Source organism: Lissotriton helveticus, chromosome 10 (genome assembly GCF_964261635.1).
Source record: "Lissotriton helveticus chromosome 10, aLisHel1.1, whole genome shotgun sequence".
Taxonomy (NCBI): domain Eukaryota; kingdom Metazoa; phylum Chordata; class Amphibia; order Caudata; family Salamandridae; genus Lissotriton; species Lissotriton helveticus.
The window spans coordinates 23,080,891-23,107,309 of NC_136071.1; the positions used below are offsets into that span (position 1 = coordinate 23,080,891).

Sequence of the window (26,419 nt, forward strand, 5' to 3'; positions counted from 1 at the left end):
ATTTACTGACTGTGTGCGCGCAACAAATGCTCGACACTCCCCTCCGATAAGCCATAAGCTGCTCGGCCACACTACCACAAATAGAGCACTTGGGATTATTAAAGCAAGCCCCTGTTAACCAATAAGGCTTGTATAGACGTTTTGAATGGTGTGCCCTTACATTGGCACACTACATACAAAGGAAGCTTTCTACCTACACAAACTTTGAGTTTCTCCAAAAAGAACACAGGCGGAACGGCATAGATCCGTCACTGCATTTTCTTCTAGAAAAACAGGTTATGAAACTTGCAAGTAATGCATTGGCACAGGGAGCACGGAAGCTGCCAGGTTGTCGTTGGCAAGGGCCGCACTTCAGTACTGCATGACGCAGCGCCAATTTAAAGGAAGCGCAATATTTTGCTTTAGAAGGACCTGGAAAAAGAAACCTGCTGTGTCCAGACTTCAGAAAACATATTCGCACAGCAGCTTATACAATGAATGCAAGGCAAGCGGTTGTGATGGAAATTGCCACTGGCACGCCCTTCTGTGTCAGCCATCCTGGGAGGCGGCCTATTGTCTTGTACTGATGAACCAGGATGTCAGAAACCCGGTTATAGGCCATATCGTGAAGGGTGTGACGGCCTACACTCAACCCAATCATGTCCTTACCCACAAGATGTGCGACAAGTTGCACATCGTGGAGGTAACAACCAAGCTGATGCCCGTGCCTTTCTCGACAAATAGCAGCTTCTTTAGAATGAACCACCATGTGGTCGTATGGCATGTTGTACATCATAGTGTGAGAAATGTCGTCCTACCTCTACTCCAATGCCTCACCTTCTACCGATGTTGCGTGTAGCAAAGTAGATCAGAGTGTGGAGTACATCACCCTACCTATACCCACGGCTTCACCTTGTACGGATACGTCACTTGCAATGTTGTTTAACAGTGTGTTAAGTCGGTCACCCTAACTCTACCCCTGCCCCTCACCTCATACTGCTTCACCAGGATGTTGCGTGCATTGTTTATCAGTGTGTGTAGTAGGTCACCCTACCTCTACCCCCACGACTCACCTTGTACTGGTCCACCAGGATGTTGCGTGCAGTGTTATCAGTGTGTAGTAGGTCACCCTACCTGTACCCCCACGACTCACCTTGTACTGGTCCACCAGGATGTCGCGGGCAGAGTTGTAGATCATGCTGTGAAGAGCATTGGAGTACAAGGCCAGCGTGTAATCATAGTCGAAGCCGTAGACCTCAATGTCCGACAAGCAGACTTCATTGTTGGCGTACACAGTGGACTGGTTCAAGAGGTTGCACACCCCCGGGGGCAGGAGATCTGCCAAGGAAACAAATACAACCCAAACATTATTATGGAAACATCCCTGCAGCCACCCAAACAGAATCAGAAGATCAAGTGAACAGTGAGGAGAGTTATTTACAGATGGACAATGATCACCGCGCCAGTGTTGGCAAAACATAAGACCTCACACAAACAGGGTAAGATTACAGCGCAGAGAGCACCCCAGCTAGGCTGCCCAAGGTTTTGGACCAAGAAGTGGTTGCGAATAAGGTCTCAATATGGGCCCTGGTCCTATCCCTTGAGTGAATCTTTGCAGAGAGGTTTGAACACATGGGGCTTGTGGAAACTGGACAGATTAGGCTAAGAGAGCATGTTGTCGATAAATGAAGCTGGTACACTCTGCGGCAAGACCACTAAAGGTCCAGGTCTGGATGAGGGAAAGGTTTTGGAAGCAAGATTGGAGGCCAGCCCTTGAGCAGTCTTACTGAAGAGGACAGGGTCCGCAACAGCATCAGCTGTCAGCTTAAGGGAGGTGGTCTTGTCTGTCAGCTGCGCCAGCTTCTCATCCTCTCAGTGTAATCGCGACCAACAGTTGTGTGTGAGATTCTATGGTTCCGCCTATTCCTGCGGGTGCTGTTAAATAGTCCATGTCTTGATGTAAACCTTGCGCCTTCTCGCACCACTCAAATCCAATGTAATGGCAGCCATCAAAGTCTCAGACGCGAAGCCAGCCTGTAGATCGCTAGGACTTTGGCACCTGCCTGCGCCCTCTTGGAGAGATGAAACGTGGACTAGTTCGGGCTTCATGTGGTAGCCCCTGGGCTAGTGAGGAGCTGTGGCACACTGCTAAGGGGTTGGGGCACCCCCATGAAGAACGAGGCTGGGCTGGCTGGACTTGAGCCTCTAGGGGCCATGGGGCCCAGAACAGTAAGCGCTTTTCCCCCACAAGTCTTCAGTTGTAAACAAGGATCTCCAGGGCTGGGAGGCCGGCCTCTGGGCATCAACGACTTGGCATATTCTGCCTAGCACGAGAGGGACGAGGGGCCTCCAGACATCAGCACTTTTATTTTAATTAAAAACCGGGCACAAAGCCCTTCTTTCTGCAGCATCCGCCTGGGAGTTAACTCCTGCCGCTCTGAAGCACAACAAAACAAACAAAAAGGGAGCGGGTGCGGCGTAACAACAAGAGCTGGCGATTTTAGAACGGAGGAACCAGGCTGCAGTCTCGGCGTCACGTAATCTCCCTGTGCCTACAAAAATGAACGAGTCCTTGTGTAAGGTAACTTGTGCTCGTGTAAAGCGCTCCAGTACCTTCGGGTCGATTTCATGCAGCAACAAAAACCGAAAAGCTGCCCAAGTATAGAAACGAATGTACATTAATAAAACACGTGAGCTAAGGGGGGGGGGGGGGGGGGGGGGGGGTTGTAGCCGACGCTGCATTAAACAACTGAGTTCACCACGGATCTCCTCCTGTGCCCGGCAAAGCGCTTTAATTGCCAAGTCCGGCTGAGCGGATTCTGTGGCCGGCTGAAGGATCCGAGTTTTCAAGCAGGGAGGGTTGTAGAGGGGGGGGGGGGGGGGTGTCCACGAGAGGCTGGCTTCGACTGGTGTAACATAGGGCAGTTTACAACCGAACCCACGCACCGGTGCACAAAAGCACAAGCCGTGCACGTGGTAGTTTGCATCGCACTCGGCGCTGTAACGAGTCTTGGTAAACCGAGGCACTGGTTGAACCGCCCGCATTACACTATGAAAGCTGTGACTCGAACCCGTGTTCGGCAGATCAAACAGATCAACTGCAGACAACCCGCGGAGCTAGCTTAACAGCCATTGAATGTCCTACACGCCTAGTTTATGCTACGTGCTAGAGAGTGTGCCCTTTCAGGGAGGTAAACTAAGGTATCTCCCCCCCCTCCTCTCGCCCCCCCCCCCTGCCTTTGGCAGCCCCCCCCCCCCCCCTGCAGCGGCCGACACCTCCCTTTCAGACAGGTCAAACTGGCCGTTTCGAGCCGGGACCATCGATGGGGGAAGTGACCAGTGACTATCCACCAGAGTCCACCCCCTCCCCAGTGGCCGACCCCTTCCTCTCAGACTGGTCAAACTGGCCGGTTCTAGCTTGCAGCGCGGCCCTGCGCCGCTTCCTGGGGTCTTCACCCGGGGTCTTTGATGGAGGGGTTAGGGGGGGGGGGGCGGAGGGGGGGGTTGAACGGAGATGAACTCGAGTTCCCCTCCTCCTCCTCCAGAGTCTTCAAAGACTTCAGCCCTCTCCCCCCTGCGGCCAGGGGGGGGGGGGGGGGGGGGGGGGGGGCATGGCGGCGGGGGTCCCTTACAGCCCCACAACAGAAGGCAGAGCTCGTCTCCGCCTCAATACCATGTGTGGTTACCAGCAGCCTGGCCAGGGCCGGCTTTAGGGCAGTGCGACTGGTGGGGCGCTGTGACCTCAGGGGCGCGCAGTGTTTAGCAGTATCTTATGATATGAGAGATGAGGGGTATATTTGTAGGTGGTAGTGAGAGAATCCGAAGAGGCGGTCAGGGGATGAGGGGGTGCTAAAAGTGACTGTCGCCCCGGGCTCCACCAGCGCTAAAGCCAGCCCTGACCCTGGCACGTCCTGTCTCACCCCTGGACGAGGGAAGCAATGTAGCACTGGACGGCAGGCCAGCTTTTGGTGGCACCAGCAAGTGTGGGTGGGGGCTGGGAGGTTAGGTCTCGGGCTGCATGCGCTGGGGGGGGCGAGCCCCTGCGCGCCAAGCCAGTCGTGCCGTCACATCCAGGCGCCCCAGCCAGCCGCGCGAGCATCGTCACATCCCTGCTCACCACCCCAGTCGCACCAGCACCTCCCTGCGCGCCCCCCCATCGCGCGAGCAGCGGCACATCCCTGCGCCCCCAGCCAACCACGCGGGCACGCCCCCAGCCAACCACGCGGGCACGCCCCCAGCCAACCACGCCAGCACCTCCATATGCACCCCCCAACCAGCCACGCGATCACCGGCTCATCCCTGCACCCCACTCCCAACCAGCCGCGCGAGCACCGGCTCATCCCTGCACCCCACCCCCAACCAGCCGCGCGAGCACCGGGCTCATCCCTGCGCCCCCCCCCCCCCCCTCTCAACCAGCCGCGCGAGCAACGGCTCATCCCTGCGCCCCCCCTTCTCAACCAGCCGCGCGAGCACCAGCTCATCCCTGCCCCCCCCCCCAACCAGCCGTGCGAGCACCGGCTCATCTCTTCGCCCCCCCAATCAGCCGCACCGGCACCTCCATGCGCGCCCCCAGCCAGGCAAGCACCGGCACCTCCATGCGCGCCTCCAGCCAGTCGCACTGTGGTGATCTGGATTGATGACATCCAGATCCAGATGACATGGAAGGTTGAGGAAAACCTCTTAAAAGTTCAAATGGGGAAACCCCAGAGACAGCATTAGGAGTACACCTGTAGGACCACAACATTTCTTCAACAGCTCTCGCAATATCAAATTTATTTTGGATTCCCCATTGAATGCATTCCACCAATGTGCGATTCATTTTCTCCACCAAGCCATTGGCCTGTGGGTGATAAAGTGCTACACATCTATGTTTGATAGCATTATTTCCCAAAAAACTCTGCATTTCTTTAGCTATAAATTGGACTAAATTGTCCGAAACTATTTCTCTAGGAAATCCTTCCCTAATAAATAGATTTTTCAAGAATGTAACTACGCTAAGCGTATTGGGTTCCTCCACAAACTTCACTTCCCACCATTTGCTATAGTAATCCACCACTACAATTGCAAATTTCATTTTCCTAGGCAAAGTACCAAATGGACCTATGAAATCTATAGCCAATTTTGACCAAACAGTACTTGGTAGATCGACAGGTTGCAATGGAGTTGCCTCTGTTTTTAAGCTTTTATCACTTGTTGCACAAACAACGCAATTTCGGTCACAGGGGATGATTTCAGAGTCCATTTTAGGCCACCAGTAATTGTCTCTTATTTTCGTCTTGGTTATGGTCTGACCTAAATGGCCCTCATGCACGTACACAATGATCCTATCTCTTAAAGATACAGGAGGGATACATTTGTCTCCATGCACTAACATTCCCTTATCCTCTTCATCTGCCACCTTGAAATAAGGTTGTAAGTTTTGGGGAAGTGTCCTCTCTTTAGGCCAACCTGACATAATATATTCCCTCACACTTTCCAATTCACTGTCTTTTAAAGATTCAGAAAACCACTCCTTCTCACTGAAAGTGGTATCATGGCAAATGTCAATACTCGCAATCAAACAGTCTTCGTCATAGTCATCATAATATTCTTGATTTCCAGTGTGATTAATTGGAGAGCGTGATAAGTAATCGGCCCTTATGTTCCTACCACCAGGTATGTATTCAATGGTGAAGTTGTACTGTAGCAACTTCGAACTCAACCGAGCTGTGATCTTTTATAGCAATTCCACTTAATATACTGACCAACGGCTTATGGCCAGTTTTAAGTACAAACTTCCTCCCCCAAATAAAACACTTGAATCTTTCCACAGCCCAGCAACAACTTAATAGTTCCTTTTCAATTACTGAAAAATGTTTCTCATTGGGCTTCAATGATCTAGAAGCAAAACCAATAGTTACTTCTTTCAATTGTGTAATAGTGACACCAAGACCCTCATTACTTGCGTCCACAGTGATTATACATTCTTCAGATGGTTCAAAGGGAGCAAGAACACCAGCAGATACTATCTAATTTTTTTAAACTATCAAACTCTTTTTGGCACTTTTCATCCCACACAAATATTGTGTTCTTTTTTAAAAATTCCCTTAGAGTCGCTGTTTTTGTTGAAATTTTTTTTGATTAATTTTGAGTAAAACTCACAAAGACCTAAAAATGAGGCCACATTTTCTTTTGTTTTAGGTGTTGGAGCTTTACCAATGGCATAAATCAAACCTGGTCTAGGTTCAACACCTTGATTAGAAATTACATGTCCCAAATACTCTATGGAATCCTTCGCAAATTCGCACTTTTCGCGATTTGCCACAACACCATACTTTTCCAATCTTTCTAGAACTTTCATCATATGTTTGTCATGACTTGACTCATTTTCTCCTGCAACTAAAATATCGTCTTGATACGTTACCACTCCATCAATTCCTTCCAAAACATTTTCTAGGACCCTTTGGAACACGGATGTGAGGATTCCTCAAGCACGACCTGATGGTAGGCTGATGCTAGATCGATCTTCGAGAAAATACTTGAACCAGAAAATGTGCTGATGATGTCATCTATTCTAGGTAACGGGTGTGAATCAACCCAGATTACCTTGTTTAAACTTCTCAAGTCAATGCAGACTCAACTTGCCATTTTTTTCTCGCGATAACCAATGGACTCAACCATAAAGACGATTCTATTGGTTCAATCACCCCATCATCGCACATCTTCTTAAGAATGTCTCCTAAATCTTTTCGTACACTGAAGGGTACATTCCTAAGCTTGTGTTTAATTGGGACCACCCTATCCTGAACTTTTATTTTATGTTTAAAACCTTTTATTTTCCCAAGTTTGTCTTCAAACACCTTCGGAATTTTTTTTAAACCTTTTACCTTCAATACTCTTATTGTCAATGGTCTCATACCTTCCATGTCATCTGGATCTGGAATGTGTATGTGTCACCAGTTTGGACATTCTATGTTTCACAGTTTCTTGGGTCCTGCAACAGTTGTGTTCAATAAACCTACTTCCTGAGGTTACCCAGTTTCCTGGTGATTTACTTCATTACGCGCACACGCACCCGCATGCGGGCCCCAGCCAGCCGCACGAGCACCCGCATGTGAGGCCCAGCCAGCCGCATGAGACCCGGCACCTCCCTGTGGCCACCCCCGGCAAGCGGCACCCGCACCTCCCTGTGGCCCCCCAGGGCAACAGTGGCAGCACCCGCGCACCCAGTCAGCTGGAGCACGCGCACCTCTGCAATGCCTCTTCAAACTTTTCATACAAGCCTACAAAGCCCTCCACAAGTCCAGACCCACCTACATCAACGACTGCCTGACATTACACAAACTGACCAGAGAGATCAGGTCCTCCACCCTCGCACTGGCCCACGTCCCTCACATTAGTCATCACAGAGGCCGCTCTTTCTCCTAACTCCACCTACGCCCTTCTCAATCTTTGAAGGACTTCAGGAAACAGCTCAAGACCTACCGCCACCGCCACCCTCCAACATCAGCGCCTAGAGCCCCCCACAGGGAGATAAGTCACACTGTACAAGACCCTCTGAAGCAAATGTGAGTCCTAGTCAGCGTAAGCACATGCACCTTCTTCGCCCCAATGTGAGCACATGCACCGCTGCACCCCAGTCACTTTGAGGCACCCGTGCTCCCTAGAAGTGTGACCACATGTACCTTTAGGCGTCACAGTTTGGGAGGTGCAGGGAGACCAGGCTCCTCAGTACCATAGTCTGAGCACAGGCACAGCAGTACTGAAGTCAGGGTGAGCACAGGGCTTTTTGGGCGTCAATGCACGTGACGACAGGGAGACCAGGAACCTGTACCCCAGTCAGTTAAATCAGCCCCGCTGCGCCCCAGTTGGTGTGAGCTCACAGACCCCCGCTGCGCCCCAGTGTGAGGACAAACACAAGCGTACTGTAGTAAGTGCGCGCGCACTGGCCCCCTCGGCACCCCAGCCCGTGGGCGCGCACTGGCCCCCTCGGCACCCCAGTCAGTGTGCACGCACAGGCCCTGATGCACCCCAGTCAGTGCATGCGCACTGGCCCCCTCGGCACCCCTGCACCCCAGTCAGTGTGCACGCACAGGCCCTGATGCACCCCAATCAGTGCATGCGCACTGTCCCCCTCTGCACCCCAATCAGTGGGCGCGCACGGGCCCCGCTGCGCCCCAGTGATAAGTGCACAGGTACGACTGAACGTCACACAGGCTGTGCAAGGCGCTTCTGGCACCATTCGGAGCCCGGCTTGACTCGCAGTGCGCCGGTGTCCGGCCACGCACCCAGCCCAGACGTGCACTACGTGCAGGCGGGGAGGTCGGCGGATTTCCCTCCAGAGGAGCCGCCGGGCACCGATGTCAGCAAACACCCGCTCCCTGGGGTACGGCCAAGCCCGGCCTGAATGAGGGGCTGGGCTGCCGACTTTCCTCCATTGTTTGACGTTCAGAGCTCTTCCGGCGCGCATAAGAGCTCCGTGTTTCACCTCCCAGCGCTGCGCCAGCCGCCGCCACGTACTGTGGGCACTGAAGGCCATCGGCCCGGTCATGCGGGTAAAGTCGGGGCCGATGTTTGCAGCAAAAATAAATCAAAACGATCTCAGTGCCTTGAACGTCCGCGTAGGGCCTGTCCAGGGAGCCCGACCTCCCTGCTGCAGGCATCGAGCACTGTCACATGCACAGGGAGCGAGTGGGCTTTACAACACTCGAGGCAACGTTTGGGTGTGCTTCTATGCACTACAAAAACACACAAGGATAAAACTGGAGAATAAACGACAGCATGAAGTCTTGTGGCCCGCTAGGAGCACACAGCCTACAGTGACCTGAACAGTGCTAAAAGGTGTACGAGCAAGCTTCAACCCCCCCCCCCCCCCCCGGCTCTTTAGTGAAGCCTTTCCAGCACATCCCTCACAGCAGCACTTTCATGAGGACTCTTGTGTAACCTCAACATACACAAGTGAGCTTTACCGTCCTCAGGACCGGCTGCACCTCACTCCCTGTAGGACGCCAGCCCCTCACTGCTGCCAAGCTAACCGGGTCAACCCCCCCCCCCCCCCCCCAATAGACGTGTATGGTGTAGCACAACCTGCTCTCCACGCCAGCTGCCCACCTCTAAACTGCTTTGCATCACCCACAACGCAATACCTGGGCAGGACCACTCTCCATCAGGAAGTAAATCACAAGCGACATACAACTAAGGAACCCCTTCTCTAGCCCGGCTTCGCACCTCAAAATCCCAGCACACGAGAAAGATAAACATGGGTGGGACATCTTTCTCTGTCAAACCAAACTATGGAACTCAAGCGTCCACCAATACCCATCTCCACTTCAGAAAATCAGTTACAAATCGGCTGTAAAATACATAACACACAAAATGCATTTTCCTTTACAGTTTTTTTGTGGGAAAAAATGTTTAAAAGGTTAAAGTGACGTTAGAGCTAGGTGGACATTTCTGTGACGCCCACCCGTTATCGTTAGTAACTAACTTGTGCCCCAAGGTGAATATAACTCACGCGCTGCACCCTCCATGCCCAGTTTTCTCATCATTCATCTCATTGCAAATGCCGCAATGAGATCATTAATGAGGCCCCCCGCGCCGGCCTTAATCACCACTGCAGAAGTTGGAAGCACAATCACCCTGGTCCCCAGCCCCTCCCCGGTCAGACATGAGAAGCGGTCAATCAGACAAGTCATCGGGTACTTCAGCAGCATCAAAACAAGCTCCGTCCCAAAAGTACGACAAAAGCCCCTGCACTACCTCAGTGCGCCTATCACCACTTCAGATTTACTGGCAATAAACCCCTAGGAGAGGTGCTTTCTGCTTCCTTGTGAAAAGGGGGAGCGGGTGTAGAAGCCACGCAGTGCTCCAAGAACGGTTCTTAAATGAATCACGGGGCAGAGTCTTGGTGGCTTGGACCCTTTATTCTCCATTCTTGGAAGAAGCAGCGCTAGAGCAGGTCAGGCCCGAGTTTGGCAGCTATTCTCTGCTTCGGATTGGTATCTCGTGATTGTGAGGGAGAGGAGGCCTCAGCCGGAGCAACAAGTGACCGGATCTGCAGCACTCTTCCTAAGACTGAACCCTAGGCTGCCGAGCAGGCCTGGCCCAGGCTTGGACTGGAGTGTGGGGGGCACGGCGGGCCTCAGCACTAGTGAACAGATCATTAGCAGGCGATACAGGTGCAACGATAGCCCATACAGGTGCAACGATAGCCAGAGTCCGCTGTTTAATTTTACACTCGTACAAGGGACCGGCCTCGATCAGCTGCAGGTACACTACTACGCCCTCCCCCCTTTAACTGAGCACCCCATCCCATCAGAACGGAGGGCTGAGGACAGCACACAACTGTGGACACAGACCGTGGCATGGAGCACGCGTAGCATCAGAATGGAGGGCTGAGGCCGGCACACAACTACAGACACAGACCGTGGCATGGAGCAGGCGCAGCATCAGAACGGAGGGCTGAGGCCGACACACAACTGCAGACACAGACCGTGGCATGGAGCAGGCGTAGCATCAGAACGGAGGGCTGAGGCCGGCACACAACTGGCCTGCCCCATGCCACGGTCTGTGTCCACAGACTGTGGACACAGACCGTGTCATGGAGCAGGCATAGCATCAGAGCGGAGGGGTGAGGCCGGCACACAACTAAAGACACAGACCGTGGCATGGAGCAGGCGTAGCATCAGAACGGAGGGCTGAGGCCGGCACACAACTACAGACACAGACCGTGGCATGGAGCGGGCGTAGCATCAGAGCGGAGGGGTGAGGCCGGCACACAACTGCAGACAGACCGTGGCATGGAGCAGGCGCAGCATCAGAACGGAGGGCTGAGGCCGGCACACAACTACAGACACAGACCGTGGCATGGAGCAGGCGCCCCATCAGAACAGAGGGTTGAGGCCGGCACACAACTACAGACACAGACCGTGGCATGGAGCACGCGTAGCATCAGAACGGAGGGCTGAGGCGGGCACACAACTGCAGACAGACCGTGGCATGGAGCATGCGCAGCATCAGAACAGAGGGCTGAGGCCGGCACACAACTGGCCTGCTCCATGCCACGGTCTGTGTCCACGGACTGTGGACACAGACCGTGGCATGGAGCAGGCGAAGCATCAGAACGGAGGGGTGAGGCCGGCATACAACTACAGACACAGACCGTGGCATGGAGCAGGCGCAGCATCAGAACGGAGGGGTGAGGCCGGCACACAACTGCAGACACAGACCGTGGACACAGACCGTGGCATGGAGCAGGCGTAGCATCAGAGCGGAGGGGTGAGGCCGGCACACAACTACAGACACAGACCGTGGCATGGAGCGGACGCCCCATCAGAACAGAGGGCTGAGCCCGGCACACAACTACAGACACAGACCGTGGCATGGATTACGGAGGGGTGAGGCCGGCACACAACTGCAGACACAGACCGTGGCATGGAGCAGGCGCAGCATCAGAACGGAGGGCTGAGGCCGGCACACAACTACAGACACAGACCGTGGCATGGAGCGGACGCCCCATCAGAACAGAGGGCTGAGCCCGGCACACAACTACAGACACAGACCGTGGCATGGAGCGGACGCCCCATCAGAACAGAGGGTTGAGGCCGGTACACAACTACAGACACAGACCGTGGCATGCAGCTGGTGCAGCAGCAGAACGGAGGGTTGAGGCTGGCACAAAACTGCAGACACAGACGGTGGCATGGAGCTGGTGTAGCAGCAGAAAGGAGGGTTGAGGCTGGCACACAATTACAGACACAGACCGTGGCATGGAGCAGGCGCAGCATCAGTACGGAGGGGTGAGGCCGGCACACAACTACATACACAGACCGTGGCATGGAGCAGGCGCAGCATCAGTACGGAGGGGTGAGGCCGGCACACAACTACATACACAGACCGTGGCATGGAGCAGGCGCAGCATCAGTACGGAGGGGTGAGGCCGGCACACAACTACAGACACAGACGTGGCATGGAGCAGGCGCAGCATCAGTACGGAGGGTTGAGGCCAGCACACAACTACAGACACAGACCGTGGCATGGAGCAGGCGCAGCATCAGTACAGAGGGCTGAGGCCGGCACACAACTACAGACACAGACCGTGGCATGGAGCAGGCGCAGCATCAGAACGGAGGGTTGAGGCCGGCACACAACTGCAGACACAGACCGTGGCATGGAGCAGGCGCAGCATCAGTACGGAGGGGTGAGGTCGGCACACAACTACAGACACAGACCGTGGCATGGAGCCGACGCAGCATCAGAACGGAGGGTTGAGGCCGGCAGAGACAGACCGTGGCATGGAGCCGACGCAGCATCAGAATGGAGGGCTGAGGCCGGCACACAACTGCAGACACAGACCGTGGCATGGAGCCGACCCAGCATCAGAACGGAGGGCTGAGGCCGGCATACAACTACAGACACAGACCGTGGCATGGAGCAGGCGCAGCATTAGAACGGAGGGGTGAGGCCGGCACACAACTGCAGACACAGACCGTGGACACAGACCGTGGCATGGAGCAGGCGTAGCATCAGAGCGGAGGGGTGAGGCCGGCACACAACTACAGACACAGACCGTGGCATGGATTACGGAGGGGTGAGGCCGGCACACAACTGCAGACACAGACCGTGGCATGGAGCAGGCGCAGCATCAGAACGGAGGGCTGAGGCCGGCACACAACTACAGACACAGACCGTGGCATGGAGCGGACGCCCCATCAGAACAGAGGGCTGAGCCCGGCACACAACTACAGACACAGACCGTGGCATGGAGCAGGCACAGCATCAGTACGGAGGGGTGAGGCCGGCACACAACTGCAGACACAGACAGTGGCATGGAGCTGGCGCAGCATCAGAACGGAGGGCTGAGGACGGCACACAACTGCAGACACAGACCGTGGCATGGAGCCGACGCAGCATCAGAACGGAGGGTTGAGGCCGGCAGACAGACCGTGGCATGGAGCCGACGCAGCATCAGAACGGAGGGTTGAGGCCGGCAGACACAGACCGTGGCATGGAGCCGACGCAGCATCAGAATGGAGGGTTGAGGCCGGTACACAACTGCAGACACAGACCGTGGCATGGAGCCGACGCAGCATCAGAATGGAGGGTTGAGGCCGGTACACAACTGCAGACACAGACCGTGGCATGGAGCCGACGCAGCATCAGAATGGAGGGTCGAGGCCTGCACACAACTGCAGACACAGACCGTAGCATGGAGCTGGCGCAGCATCAGAACGGAGGGCTGAGGCCGGCACACAACTGCAGACACAGACCGTGGCATGGAGCAGGCGCAGGATCAGAACAGAGGGCTGAGGACGGCACACAACTACAGACACAGACCCTGGCATGGAGCTGGCGCAGCATCAGAACAGAGGGTTGAGGCCGGCACACAACTGCAGACACAGACCCTGGCATGGAGCGGACACCCCATCAGAACAGAGGGTTGAGGCCGGCACACAACTGCAGACACAGACCCTGGCATAGAGCGGACGCCCCGTCAGAACGGAGGGTTGAGGCCGGCACATAACTACAGACACAGTCCGTGGCATGGAGCCGACCCAGCATCAGAACGGAGGGCTGAGGTCGGCACACAACTAGAGACACAGACCGTGGCATGGAGCAGGCGCAGCATCAGAACGGAGGGCTGAGGCCGGCACACAACTACAGACACAGGCCGTGGCATTAAGGGGACACAGGCTGTGGCATTAAGGGGACACTATCAGAACAGAGGGTTGAGGCCGGCACACACCTACAGACAGACCGTGGCATGGAGCAGGCGTAGCATTAGAACGGAGGGTTGAGGCCGGTACACAACTGCAGACACAGACCGTGGCATGGAGCAGGTGCAGCATCAGAACGGAGGGTTGAGGCCGGTACACAACTACAGACACAGACCGTGGCATGGAGCTGGCGCAGCATCAGAACGGAGGGCTGAGGACTGCACACAACTGCAGACAGACCGTGGCATGGAGCCGACGCAGTATCAGAATGGAGGGTTGAGGCCGGCACACAACTGCAGACACAGACCGTGGCATGGAGCAGGTGCAGCATCAGAACGGAGGGTTGAGGCCGGTACACAACTACAGACACAGACCGTGGCATGGAGCTGGCGCAGCATCAGAACGGAGGGCTGAGGACGGCACACAACTGCAGACACAGACGTGGCATGGAGCCGACGCAGCATCAGAATGGAGGGTTGAGGCCGGCACACAACTGCAGACACAGACCGTGGCATGGAGCTGGCGCAGCATCAGAACGGAGGGGTGAGGCCGGCACACAACTGCAGACACAGACCCTGGCATGGAGCTGGCGCAGCATCAGAACAGAGGGTTGAGGCCGGCACACAACTGCAGACACAGACCCTGGCATGGAGCGGACACCCCATCAGAACAGAGGGTTGAGGCCGGCACACAACTGCAGACACAGACCCTGGCATAGAGCTGACGACCCATCAGAACGGAGGGTTGAGGCCGGCACATAACTACAGACATAGTCCGTGGCATGGAGCCGACCCAGCATCAGAACGGAGGGCTGAGGCCGGCACACAACTACAGACACAGACCGTGGCATGGAGCAGGCGCCCCATCAGAACAGAGGGTTGAGGCCGGCACACAACTACAGACACAGACCGTGGCATGGAGCACGCGTAGCATCAGAACGGAGGGCTGAGGCGGGCACACAACTGCAGACAGACCGTGGCATGGAGCATGCGCAGCATCAGAACAGAGGGCTGAGGCCGGCACACAACTGGCCTGCTCCATGCCACGGTCTGTGTCCACGGACTGTGGACACAGACCGTGGCATGGAGCAGGCGAAGCATCAGAACGGAGGGGTGAGGCCGGCATACAACTACAGACACAGACCGTGGCATGGAGCAGGCGCAGCATCAGAACGGAGGGGTGAGGCCGGCACACAACTGCAGACACAGACCGTGGACACAGACCGTGGCATGGAGCAGGCGTAGCATCAGAGCGGAGGGGTGAGGCCGGCACACAACTACAGACACAGACCGTGGCATGGATTACGGAGGGGTGAGGCCGGCACACAACTGCAGACACAGACCGTGGCATGGAGCAGGCGCAGCATCAGAACGGAGGGCTGAGGCCGGCACACAACTACAGACACAGACCGTGGCATGGAGCGGACGCCCCATCAGAACAGAGGGCTGAGCCCGGCACACAACTACAGACACAGACCGTGGCATGGAGCGGACGCCCCATCAGAACAGAGGGTTGAGGCCGGTACACAACTACAGACACAGACCGTGGCATGCAGCTGGTGCAGCAGCAGAACGGAGGGTTGAGGCTGGCACAAAACTGCAGACACAGACGGTGGCATGGAGCTGGTGTAGCAGCAGAAAGGAGGGTTGAGGCTGGCACACAATTACAGACACAGACCGTGGCATGGAGCAGGCGCAGCATCAGTACGGAGGGGTGAGGCCGGCACACAACTACAGACACAGACCGTGGCATGGAGCAGGCGCAGCATCAGTACGGAGGGGTGAGGCCGGCACACAACTACAGACACAGACGTGGCATGGAGCAGGCGCAGCATCAGTACGGAGGGTTGAGGCCAGCACACAACTACAGACACAGACCGTGGCATGGAGCAGGCGCAGCATCAGTACAGAGGGCTGAGGCCGGCACACAACTACAGACACAGACCGTGGCATGGAGCAGGCGCAGCATCAGAACGGAGGGTTGAGGCCGGCACACAACTGCAGACACAGACCGTGGCATGGAGCAGGCGCAGCATCAGTACGGAGGGGTGAGGTCGGCACACAACTACAGACACAGACCGTGGCATGGAGCAGACGCAGCATCAGAATGGAGGGTTGAGGCCGGCACACAACTGCAGACAGACCGTGGCATGGAGCCGACGCAGCATCAGAACGGAGGGTTGAGGCCGGCAGAGACAGACCGTGGCATGGAGCCGACGCAGCATCAGAATGGAGGGCTGAGGCCGGCACACAACTGCAGACACAGACCGTGGCATGGAGCCGACCCAGCATCAGAACGGAGGGCTGAGGCCGGCATACAACTACAGACACAGACCATGGCATGGAGCAGGCGCAGCATCAGAACGGAGGGGTGAGGCCGGCACACAACTGCAGACACAGACCGTGGACACAGACCGTGGCATGGAGCAGGCGTAGCATCAGAGCGGAGGGGTGAGGCCGGCACACAACTACAGACACAGACCGTGGCATGGATTACGGAGGGGTGAGGCCGGCACACAACTGCAGACACAGACCGTGGCATGGAGCAGGCGCAGCATCAAAACGGAGGGCTGAGGCCGGCACACAACTACAGACACAGACCGTGGCATGGAGCAGGCACAGCATCAGTACGGAGGGGTGAGGCCGGCACACAACTGCAGACACAGACCGTGGCATGGAGCTGGCGCAGCATCAGAACGGAGGGCTGAGGACGGCACACAACTGCAGACACAGACCGTGGCATGGAGCCGACGCAGCATCAGAACGGAGGGTTGAGGCCGGCAGACAGACCGTGGCATGGAGCCGACGCAGCATCAGAACGGAGGGTTGAGGCCGGCAGACACAGACCGTGGCATGGAGCCGACGCAGCATCAGAATGGAGGGTTGAGGCCGGTACACAACTGCAGACACAGACCGTGGCATGGAGCCGACGCAGCATCAGAATGGAGGGTTGAGGCCGGTACACAACTGCAGACACAGACCGTGGCATGGAGCCGACGCAGCATCAGAATGGAGGGTCGAGGCCTGCACACAACTGCAGACACAGACCGTAGCATGGAGCTGGCGCAGCATCAGAACGGAGGGCTGAGGCCGGCACACAACTGCAGACACAGACCGTGGCATGGAGCAGGCGCAGGATCAGAACAGAGGGCTGAGGACGGCACACAACTACAGACACAGACCCTGGCATGGAGCTGGCGCAGCATCAGAACAGAGGGTTGAGGCCGGCACACAACTGCAGACACAGACCCTGGCATGGAGCGGACACCCCATCAGAACAGAGGGTTGAGGCCGGCACACAACTGCAGACACAGACCCTGGCATAGAGCGGACGCCCCATCAGAACGGAGGGTTGAGGCCGGCACATAACTACAGACACAGTCCGTGGCATGGAGCCGACCCAGCATCAGAACGGAGGGCTGAGGTCGGCACACAACTAGAGACACAGACCGTGGCATGGAGCAGGCGCAGCATCAGAACGGAGGGCTGAGGCCGGCACACAACTACAGACACAGGCCGTGGCATTAAGGGGACACAGGCTGTGGCATTAAGGGGACACTATCAGAACAGAGGGTTGAGGCCGGCACACACCTACAGACAGACCGTGGCATGGAGCAGGCGTAGCATTAGAACGGAGGGTTGAGGCCGGTACACAACTGCAGACACAGACCGTGGCATGGAGCAGGTGCAGCATCAGAACGGAGGGTTGAGGCCGGTACACAACTACAGACACAGACCGTGGCATGGAGCTGGCGCAGCATCAGAACGGAGGGCTGAGGACGGCACACAACTGCAGACAGACCGTGGCATGGAGCCGACGCAGTATCAGAATGGAGGGTTGAGGCCGGCACACAACTGCAGACACAGACCGTGGCATGGAGCAGGTGCAGCATCAGAACAGAGGGTTGAGGCCGGTACACAACTACAGACACAGACCGTGGCATGGAGCTGGCGCAGCATCAGAACGGAGGGCTGAGGACGGCACACAACTGCAGACACAGACGTGGCATGGAGCCGACGCAGCATCAGAATGGAGGGTTGAGGCCGGCACACAACTGCAGACACAGACCGTGGCATGGAGCTGGCGCAGCATCAGAACGGAGGGGTGAGGCCGGCACACAACTGCAGACACAGACCCTGGCATGGAGCTGGCGCAGCATCAGAACAGAGGGTTGAGGCCGGCACACAACTGCAGACACAGACCCTGGCATGGAGCGGACACCCCATCAGAACAGAGGGTTGAGGCCGGCACACAACTGCAGACACAGACCCTGGCATAGAGCTGACGACCCATCAGAACGGAGGGTTGAGGCCGGCACATAACTACAGACATAGTCCGTGGCATGGAGCCGACCCAGCATCATAACGGAGGGCTGAGGTCGGCACACAACTAGAGACACAGACCGTGGCATGGAGCAGGCGCAGCATCAGAACAGAGGGCTGAGGCCGTCACACAACTACAGACACAGACCGTGGCATTAAGGGGACACTATCAGAACAGAGGGTTGAGGCCGGCACACACCTACAGACAGACCGTGGCGTGGAGCAGGCGTAGCATTAGAACGGAGGGCTGAGGACGGCACACAACTACAGACACAGACCGTGGCATGGAGCCGACCCAGCATCAGAACGGAGGGCTGAGGTCGGCACACAACTACAGATACAGACCGTGGCATGGAGCTGACGCAGCATCAGAACGGAAGGTTGAGGCCGGCACACAACTGCAGACACTGACCCTGGCATGGAGTAGGCGCAGCATCAGAACGGAGGGTTGAGGCCGGCACACAACTGCAGACACAGACCATGGCATGGAGTAGGCGCAGCATCAGAACGGAGGGTTGAGGCCGGCACACAACTACAGACACAGACCGTGGCATGGAGCGGACGCCCCATCAGAATGGAGCGATGAGGCCAGCACAAAACTGCAGACACAGTCCCTGGCATGGAGCGGACACCCCATCAGAACAGAGGGTTGAGGCCGGCACACAACTGCAGACACAGACCGTGGCATGGAGCTGGTGCAGCAGCAGAACGGAGGGTTGAGGCTGGCACACAACTGCAGACACAGACCGTGGCATGGAGCAGGCGCAGCACCAGAACGGAGGGTTGATGCCGGCACACAACTGCAGACACAGACCGTGGCATGGAGCAGGCGCAGCACCAGAACGGATGGATGAGACCGGCACACAACTGCAGACACAGACCGTGGCATTAAGGGGACACCATCAGAACTCACTGGTCCACGAGCATGCCTAACAGGAGGTACAGCACAATGTGACTGGAGGTACATACAGCACAGTATGCAGGAGCATCGCTCGTGCAGGAGCCTACCTAACAGGAGGTACAGCACTGTGTGCAGGACCCTCGCTGGTCCAGGAGCCTGCCTATCAGGAGGTACATACAGCACAGTGTGCTGGAGCCTCGCTGGTCCAGGAGCCTCGCTAGTCCAGGAGCCTCGCTAGTCCAGGAGCCTGCCTAACAGGAGGTACAGCACAGTGTGCAGAAGCCTCGCTGGCCCAGGAGCCTGCCTAACCGATAGTACAGCACAATGTGCAGGAGCCTTATTGGTCCAGGAGCATGCCTAACAGGAGGTACAGGACACTCAGGATATAAGCTCAACAGGGATAAATCAGAATGCAAACCCTTGATCATCCAGTGCACTAGGGACATCCTAGGGGGAATCAGGCCTAGCCTGGCAAACAGGGTTTATCAAATATCAAGGAATACACTTTGGAAGCGACCTCATGAGCACAATAGGCCACAATGAGAAAATATTGCTAGAAAAAATAAAGAAACTCTTGAAGGCCTGGTCCCAGAAATTCATAACTTGGTGGGACAGAACTGAAACAATCAAAATGATGATCACCCCAATGATTAACCATCTGATCAGCATGCTCCCACTCCTACCCACAGATGACTTCCACCATAAAGTAGACATCCTGATCACTAAATTCCTATGGCGAGGGAAGAAGGCACGGATATGCATCAAAAAATTAAGACTGGCGAAAAAACTGGGAGGGGTAAATGTAGCAGATTTCAGAACCTTCCAAACAGCATTTCTGACAAAGCAGGGGTCTTACTGGATAACACCTCCTAAGGGATACACACCGGTATGGCTACAAGTCAAGAGAGCCATACTGAACAATTTAAACCCAATGGCGCTGTTAACAGCTAATAAGCATCTCCACGCCTACAGGTACATTTTTAAAAACACAAAAATTGCCCTTCTAAAGATAGACAATAAATTGGAGAACAGCATTAAGGGCTCTAAGTTGGAATTACTCTGTGCCAATAGCTAGATCGGATATAAGGGGAAATGCCCAGTCTTGGACACATGGATAGAGAAAGGCATTTCCCGCCCAGACCAACTAGAAGAAGGGGGATATCCCACCACGTTTGCCGAACTGAAATCTGGACATAACCCAATAGACATGAAGTTCTACAACTTTCTGAAAATCAGAACAGCCCTATCCAAAGCCAAATTATCACCCGATAAACCATCAATCTCACAAAAATCAACAGACTAGGACACCAGGTATCACACCTCTACAAACTTCTTCGCCCAAAATCCACCAAACTTAACGATAAGACAATTAACTTTTGGGTAAAACAAAGCAATAACACACGTAATGAGCAAGAACTGGCTATATTATGGACTTCTCCCTCACGCAATAAAATCTCCCCGGTACTTTCACAAACAAAAATCTGGCTACTCCATAACGCTTTCTGGACCTCTGCACGCTTATTCTCACTAGGCCTCAGGGAAGATGCACTATGCTGGAACTGTAGCAAGGAAAAGGGGGACCTAGCACATCTCATCTACCTTTGCCCAATACTGAAAACATTCTGGGAGAAAATCTTTGGTTTCATAGAAAGAGCACTGGGCTGCACGCTAACAACTGAATTTTCCTCCCTTGCCACCGCATTCATGACCACAGAACTAAGATCAGAGCATGACAAAGACCTACTAGAACTGTTGCTGACCGCAGCAGTAAAAATGGTCCTGGCCAATTGAAAAGACACAAGTAAGACATCATACAAAGAATGGGTCATCTGGGTTACGCACCTCAGAGGTGCGGATAACATTGCACTACAGAACTCACCCTAAAGGCCATCAACCAAATGCAAGTTAAGCTGTACAATTATGCGGATAATCTACAATTGATTTTCTCCATCGATGAATCTTTGGAATCGAAAGTGTTGTTTCATAATACAATGGTATTCATTTGTGATTGGATGAATAATAATCACCTAAAATTGAATTCAAACAAGACTGAAATGTTTCTTTGGTAAGCAACCAGATCTGTGGCACTTTACTTTTGGACCCCTTCTATGGGCTTTCCTGACAAGCGAGACCCAGTACGCAGGGCCACCAGCTTGTCCCTTACTAGCTAGCTAGTCCCAGTGTGTCCACGCAGGACCACCAATCTGTCTCTTATGAGTGAGTACCAGTGTGTCCATGTAGGACCCTTAGCCACACGGACCACCAGCATGTCCCTTACTAGCGAGACCCAGTGTGTCTACGCACGACCACCAGCATGTCCCTTACTAGCGAGACCCAGTATGTCCATGCAAGACCTTCAGCCCGTCCCTTTAAGGGAGAGTTCCTGGTGTGCCCACTCAAGACCCATAGCCACGAGGACCCAGCCAGCCCCCAATGAGCGAGTCCCAGTGGGTCCACAGAACCACACCCATAATATGAGCAGGTGAAACTGGTACTGCTAGGGCCTCTCTGTATAGTCACCAAAAAGAGTCCCCATGGGTCCTCACAAGTGAAACCGGGTTTGGAGGGCCTCCCCCGCCTGGCAAGCTACACACAGACCGCGCTTTAGAGCCACTGACTGGACCATCGTAGGTGACGGATGCCTTCCGGCAGGGCCTGTCCATCTGCATTAAAGGCATCCAGAGGGTTAGTAGAACCAGGCCCAGCATGACCAGCTGCACTCCCTGGCTGACGAGACAGCTCGTGCTGTGCCCGGCATGGAGCACTGATACCCGCTAGGCAGTCTGCAGCAGTCAGGGGCTCCCACTTTGACCCCAGTAGGTCTCCCTATATATGATGCATGTGAGAAGTGTGTGTCCGGGCTCTGATGTTGTGTGTCCAAAGGTCCCCACACTGGAGGTCTAGAAGACCCCTTTGCCCCGCCGTCGGTAGCACCACGGGCCTCCCACCACCATCTCACGCTGCATGTACCCCAGCAGGTCCTGTGGACACCTGCACAGCTCTGGGAACCTCCCCAGGCAGCGAGTCCTTTCACATAACAAATACCTTCCTTTTCACACGAGTGTATCTGGGAGCAGGATCTCACCTGCGGCCTGTGGGAGGGCTGCCACGCAGCGCTGCCTGCCTGCCTCCAGGCACGTACTGAGCAGAGGGTGGCGGACAGAAATGATGCTGGGGCCAGGAGCTTACACAAGGATTTCACGCCGTCAGTCAATCCTTTGCAAATAGTTGCAACCGTCCCTCGGCCCCTCTCGCCCCCCCGGACCCTCCCCCCACTCCTTAGATCGGCCTCATGATCAGTCTCCCCTCACCCAGCACCGTGCATTGCACAATTCGTTGCACACAGAGCAATGCTTGCCCCTCCCCGACACTAGACTAACAAACCCTGCACCGCACCGCATAGGACACCGCGTGCCACCCCCAGGCCTGGAGCCCCTTTCCTTACCACCATCCCAACACGGTAATGCACTAACAAACACTGCCCCGGACTGGACCCACCCCCAGGCCTGCAGCCCCATTCCTTACCACGACCCCAGCGGGTCACTCCGCCACCACCGCCTACTGGAGGGAGGGCACAGACCCTAGTCTACACTGGGCGGCAATCTAGCATAGTAGGGACCAGCCAGCAGCCGGTCCCACAGAGCTATTAATACAAGCATTGGAAATGCAATAGGTCTCGCAGCATTAGAGTTAGTGCTTTTAGAATTGTTTATGGTTTTTTGTGTAAATCTTTAGCATTTTTGTTTCCTGTAGCCAATGCTAAAGAATTAAAAAAAAAAGCCATAAACATTTCTAAAAGCTGTAACTCAAATGCTCCGAGACCTATTGCACTGTGAGGGGTTGAGGGTGAGTGAGGGTGAGTGAGGGTGAGTGAGGGTGAGGGTGGGTGAGGGTGAGTGAGGGTGAGTGAGGGTGAGTGAGGGTGAGTGAGGGTGAGTGAGGGTGAGTGAGGGTGAGTGAGGGTGAGTGAGGGTGAGTGAGGGTGAGTGAGGGTGAGTGAGGGTGAGTGAGGGTGAGTGAGGGTGAGTGAGGGTGAGTGAGGGTGAGTGAGGGTGAGTGAGGGTGAGTGAGGGTGAGTGAGGGTGAGTGAGGGTGAGTGAGGGTGAGTGAGGGTGAGTGAGGGTGAGTGAGGGTGAGTGAGGGTGAGTGAGGGTGAGTGAGGGGTTGAGGGTGAGAGTGAGTGAGGGTGAGAGTGAGTGAGGGTGAGAGTGAGTGAGGGTGAGAGTGAGTGAGGGTGAGAGTGAGTGAGGGTGAGAGTGAGTGAGGGTGAGGGTGGGTGAGGGTGGGTGAGGGTGGGTGAGGGTGGGTGAGGGTGAGTGAGGGTGAGTGAGGGGTTGAGGGTGAGTGAGGGGTTGAGGGTGAGTGAGGGTGAGGGTGAGTTAGAGTGAGGGTGAGGGGTTGAGTGAGAGTGAGGATGAGTGAGAGTGAGGGTGAGTGAGGGGTTGAGGGTGAGTGAGGGGTTGAGGGTGAGTGAGGGGTTGAGGGTGAGTGAGGGGTTGAGGGTGAGTGAGGGTGAGTGAGGGTGAGTGAGGGTGAGTGAGGGTGAGTGAGGGCGAGTGAGGGCGAGTGAGGGCGAGTGAGGGCGAGTGAGGGCGAGTGAGGGCGAGTGAGGGCGAGTGAGGGTGAGGTTGAGGGTGAGTGAGGGTGAGTGAGGGGTTGAGGGTGAGTGAGGGTGAGGGTGAGTTAGAGTGAGGGTGAGGGGTTGAGTGAGAGTGAGGATGAGTGAGAGTGAGGGTGAGTGAGGGGTTGAGGGTGAGTGAGGGTGAGGGTGAGTTAGAGTGAGGGTGAGGGGTTGAGTGAGAGTGAGGATGAGTGAGAGTGAGGGTGAGTGAGGGGTTGAGGGTGAGTGAGGGGTTGAGGGTGAGTGAGGGGTTGAGGGTGAGTGAGGGTGAGTGAGGGTGAGTGAGGGCGAGTGAGGGCGAGTGAGGGCGAGTGAGGGCGAGTGAGGGCGAGTGAGGGCGAGTGAGGGCGAGTGAGGGCGAGTGAGGGCGAGTGAGGGCGAGTGAGGGCGAGTGAGGGCGAGTGAGGGCGAGTGAGGGCGAGTGAGGGCGAGTGAGGGCGAGTGAGGGCGAGTGAGGGCGAGTGAGGGCGAGTGAGGGCGAGTGAGGGCGAGTGAGGGCGAGTGAGGGCGAGTGAGGGCGAGTGAGGGCGAGTGAGGGCGAGTGAGGGCGAGTGAGGGCGAGTGAGGGCGAGTGAGGGCGAGTGAGGGCGAGTGAGGGCGAGTGAGGGCGAGTGAGGGCGAGTGAGGGCGAGTGAGGGCGAGTGAGGGCGAGTGAGGGCGAGTGAGGGCGAGTGAGGGCGAGTGAGGGCGAGTGAGGGCGAGTGAGGGCGAGTGAGGGCGAGTGAGGGCGAGTGAGGGCGAGTGAGGGCGAGTGAGGGCGAGTGAGGGCGAGTGAGGGCGAGTGAGGGCGAGTGAGGGCGAGTGAGGGCGAGTGAGGGCGAGTGAGGGCGAGTGAGGGCGAGTGAGGGCGAGTGAGGGCGAGTGAGGGCGAGTGAGGGCGAGTGAGGGCGAGTGAGGGCGAGTGAGGGCGAGTGAGGGCGAGTGAGGGCGAGTGAGGGCGAGTGAGGGTGAGTGAGGGTGAGTGAGGGTGAGTGAGGGTGAGTGAGGGTGAGTGAGGGTGAGTGAGGGTGAGTGAGGGTGAGTGAGGGTGAGTGAGGGTGAGTGAGGGTGAGTGAGGGTGAGTGAGGGTGAGTGAGGGTGAGTGAGGGTGAGTGAGGGTGAGTGAGGGTGAGTGAGGGTGAGTGAGGGTGAGTGAGGGTGAGTGAGGGTGAGTGAGGGTGAGTGAGGGTGAGTGAGGGTGAGTGAGGGTGAGTGAGGGTGAGTGAGGGTGAGTGAGGGTGAGTGAGGGTGAGTGAGGGTGAGTGAGGGTGAGTGAGGGTGAGTGAGGGTGAGTGAGGGTGAGTGAGGGTGAGTGAGGGTGAGTGAGGGTGAGTGAGGGTGAGTGAGGTGAGTGAGTGAGGGTGAGTGAGGGTGAGTGAGGGTGAGTGAGGGTGAGTGAGGGTGAGTGAGGGTGAGTGAGGGTGAGTGAGGGTGAGTGAGGGTGAGTGAGGGTGAGTGAGTGAGGGTGAGTGAGGGTGAGTGAGGGTGAGTGAGGGTGAGTGAGGGTGAGTGAGGGTGAGTGAGGGTGAGTGAGTGAGGGTGAGTGAGGGTGAGTGAGGGTGAGTGAGGGTGAGTGAGGGTGAGTGAGGGTGAGTGAGGGTGAGTGAGGGTGAGTGAGGGTGAGTGAGGGTGAGTGAGGGTGAGTGAGGGTGAGTGAGGGTGAGTGAGGGTGAGTGAGGGTGAGGGCGAGTTAGAGTGAGGGTGAGGGGTTGAGTGAGAGTGAGGATGAGTGAGAGTGAGGGTGAGTGAGGGGTTGAGGGTGAGTGAGGGTGAGGGTGAGTTAGAGTGAGGGTGAGGGGTTGAGTGAGAGTGAGGATGAGGGCGAGTGAGGGCGAGTGAGGGCGAGTGAGGGCGAGTGAGGGCGAGTGAGGGCGAGTGAGGGCGAGTGAGGGCGAGTGAGGGCGAGTGAGGGCGAGTGAGGGCGAGTGAGGGGCGAGTGAGGGCGAGTGAGGGCGAGTGAGGGCGAGTGAGGGCGAGTGAGGGCGAGTCGGGGGGGGGGGGTTAGGGGGGGGGGGGGGGGGGGGCCCCCGGTAGGGCGAGTGAGGGCGAGTGAGGGCGAGTGAGGGCGAGTGAGGGCGAGTGAGGGCGAGTGAGGGCGAGTGAGGGCGAGTGAGGGCGAGTGAGGGCGAGTGAGGGCGAGTGAGGGCGAGTGAGGGCGAGTGAGGGCGAGTGAGGGCGAGTGAGGGCGAGTGAGGGCGAGTGAGGGCGAGTGAGGGCGAGTGAGGGCGAGTGAGGGCGAGTGAGGGCGAGTGAGGGCGAGTGAGGGCGAGTGAGGGCGAGTGAGGGCGAGTGAGGGCGAGTGAGGGCGAGTGAGGGCGAGTGAGGGCGAGTGAGGGCGAGTGAGGGCGAGTGAGGGCGAGTGAGGGCGAGTGAGGGTGAGTGAGGGTGAGTGAGGGTGAGTGAGGGTGAGTGAGGGTGAGTGAGGGTGAGTGAGGGTGAGTGAGGGTGAGTGAGGGTGAGTGAGGGTGAGTGAGGGTGAGTGAGGGTGAGTGAGGGTGAGTGAGGGTGAGTGAGGGTGAGTGAGGGTGAGTGAGGGTGAGTGAGGGTGAGTGAGGGTGAGTGAGGGTGAGTGAGGGTGAGTGAGGGTGAGTGAGGGTGAGTGAGGGTGAGTGAGGGTGAGTGAGGGTGAGTGAGGGTGAGTGAGGGTGAGTGAGGGTGAGTGAGGGTGAGTGAGGGTGAGTGAGGGTGAGTGAGGGTGAGTGAGGGTGAGTGAGGGTGAGTGAGGGTGAGTGAGGGTGAGTGAGGGTGAGTGAGGGTGAGTGAGGGTGAGTGAGGGTGAGTGAGTGAGGGTGAGTGAGGGTGAGTGAGGGTGAGTGAGGGTGAGTGAGGGTGAGTGAGGGTGAGTGAGGGTGAGTGAGGGTGAGTGAGGGTGAGTGAGGGTGAGTGAGTGAGGGTGAGTGAGGGTGAGTGAGGGTGAGTGAGG

At 56.4% G+C, this 26,419-nt stretch overlaps 1 protein-coding gene across 1 annotated transcript in view; it reads right to left on the reverse strand.

Moving 5' to 3' along the window:
* NT5DC2 (5'-nucleotidase domain containing 2) overlaps positions 1-26,419 on the reverse strand; it is a 227,397-nt gene that overhangs the window by 182,843 nt on the left and 18,135 nt on the right. Inside the window, exon 2 of the mRNA XM_078664596.1 lies at positions 1,133-1,317. Coding sequence (XP_078520722.1) covers positions 1,133-1,317 — 185 coding nt within the window. The remainder of the gene's footprint in view (positions 1-1,132; positions 1,318-26,419) is intronic.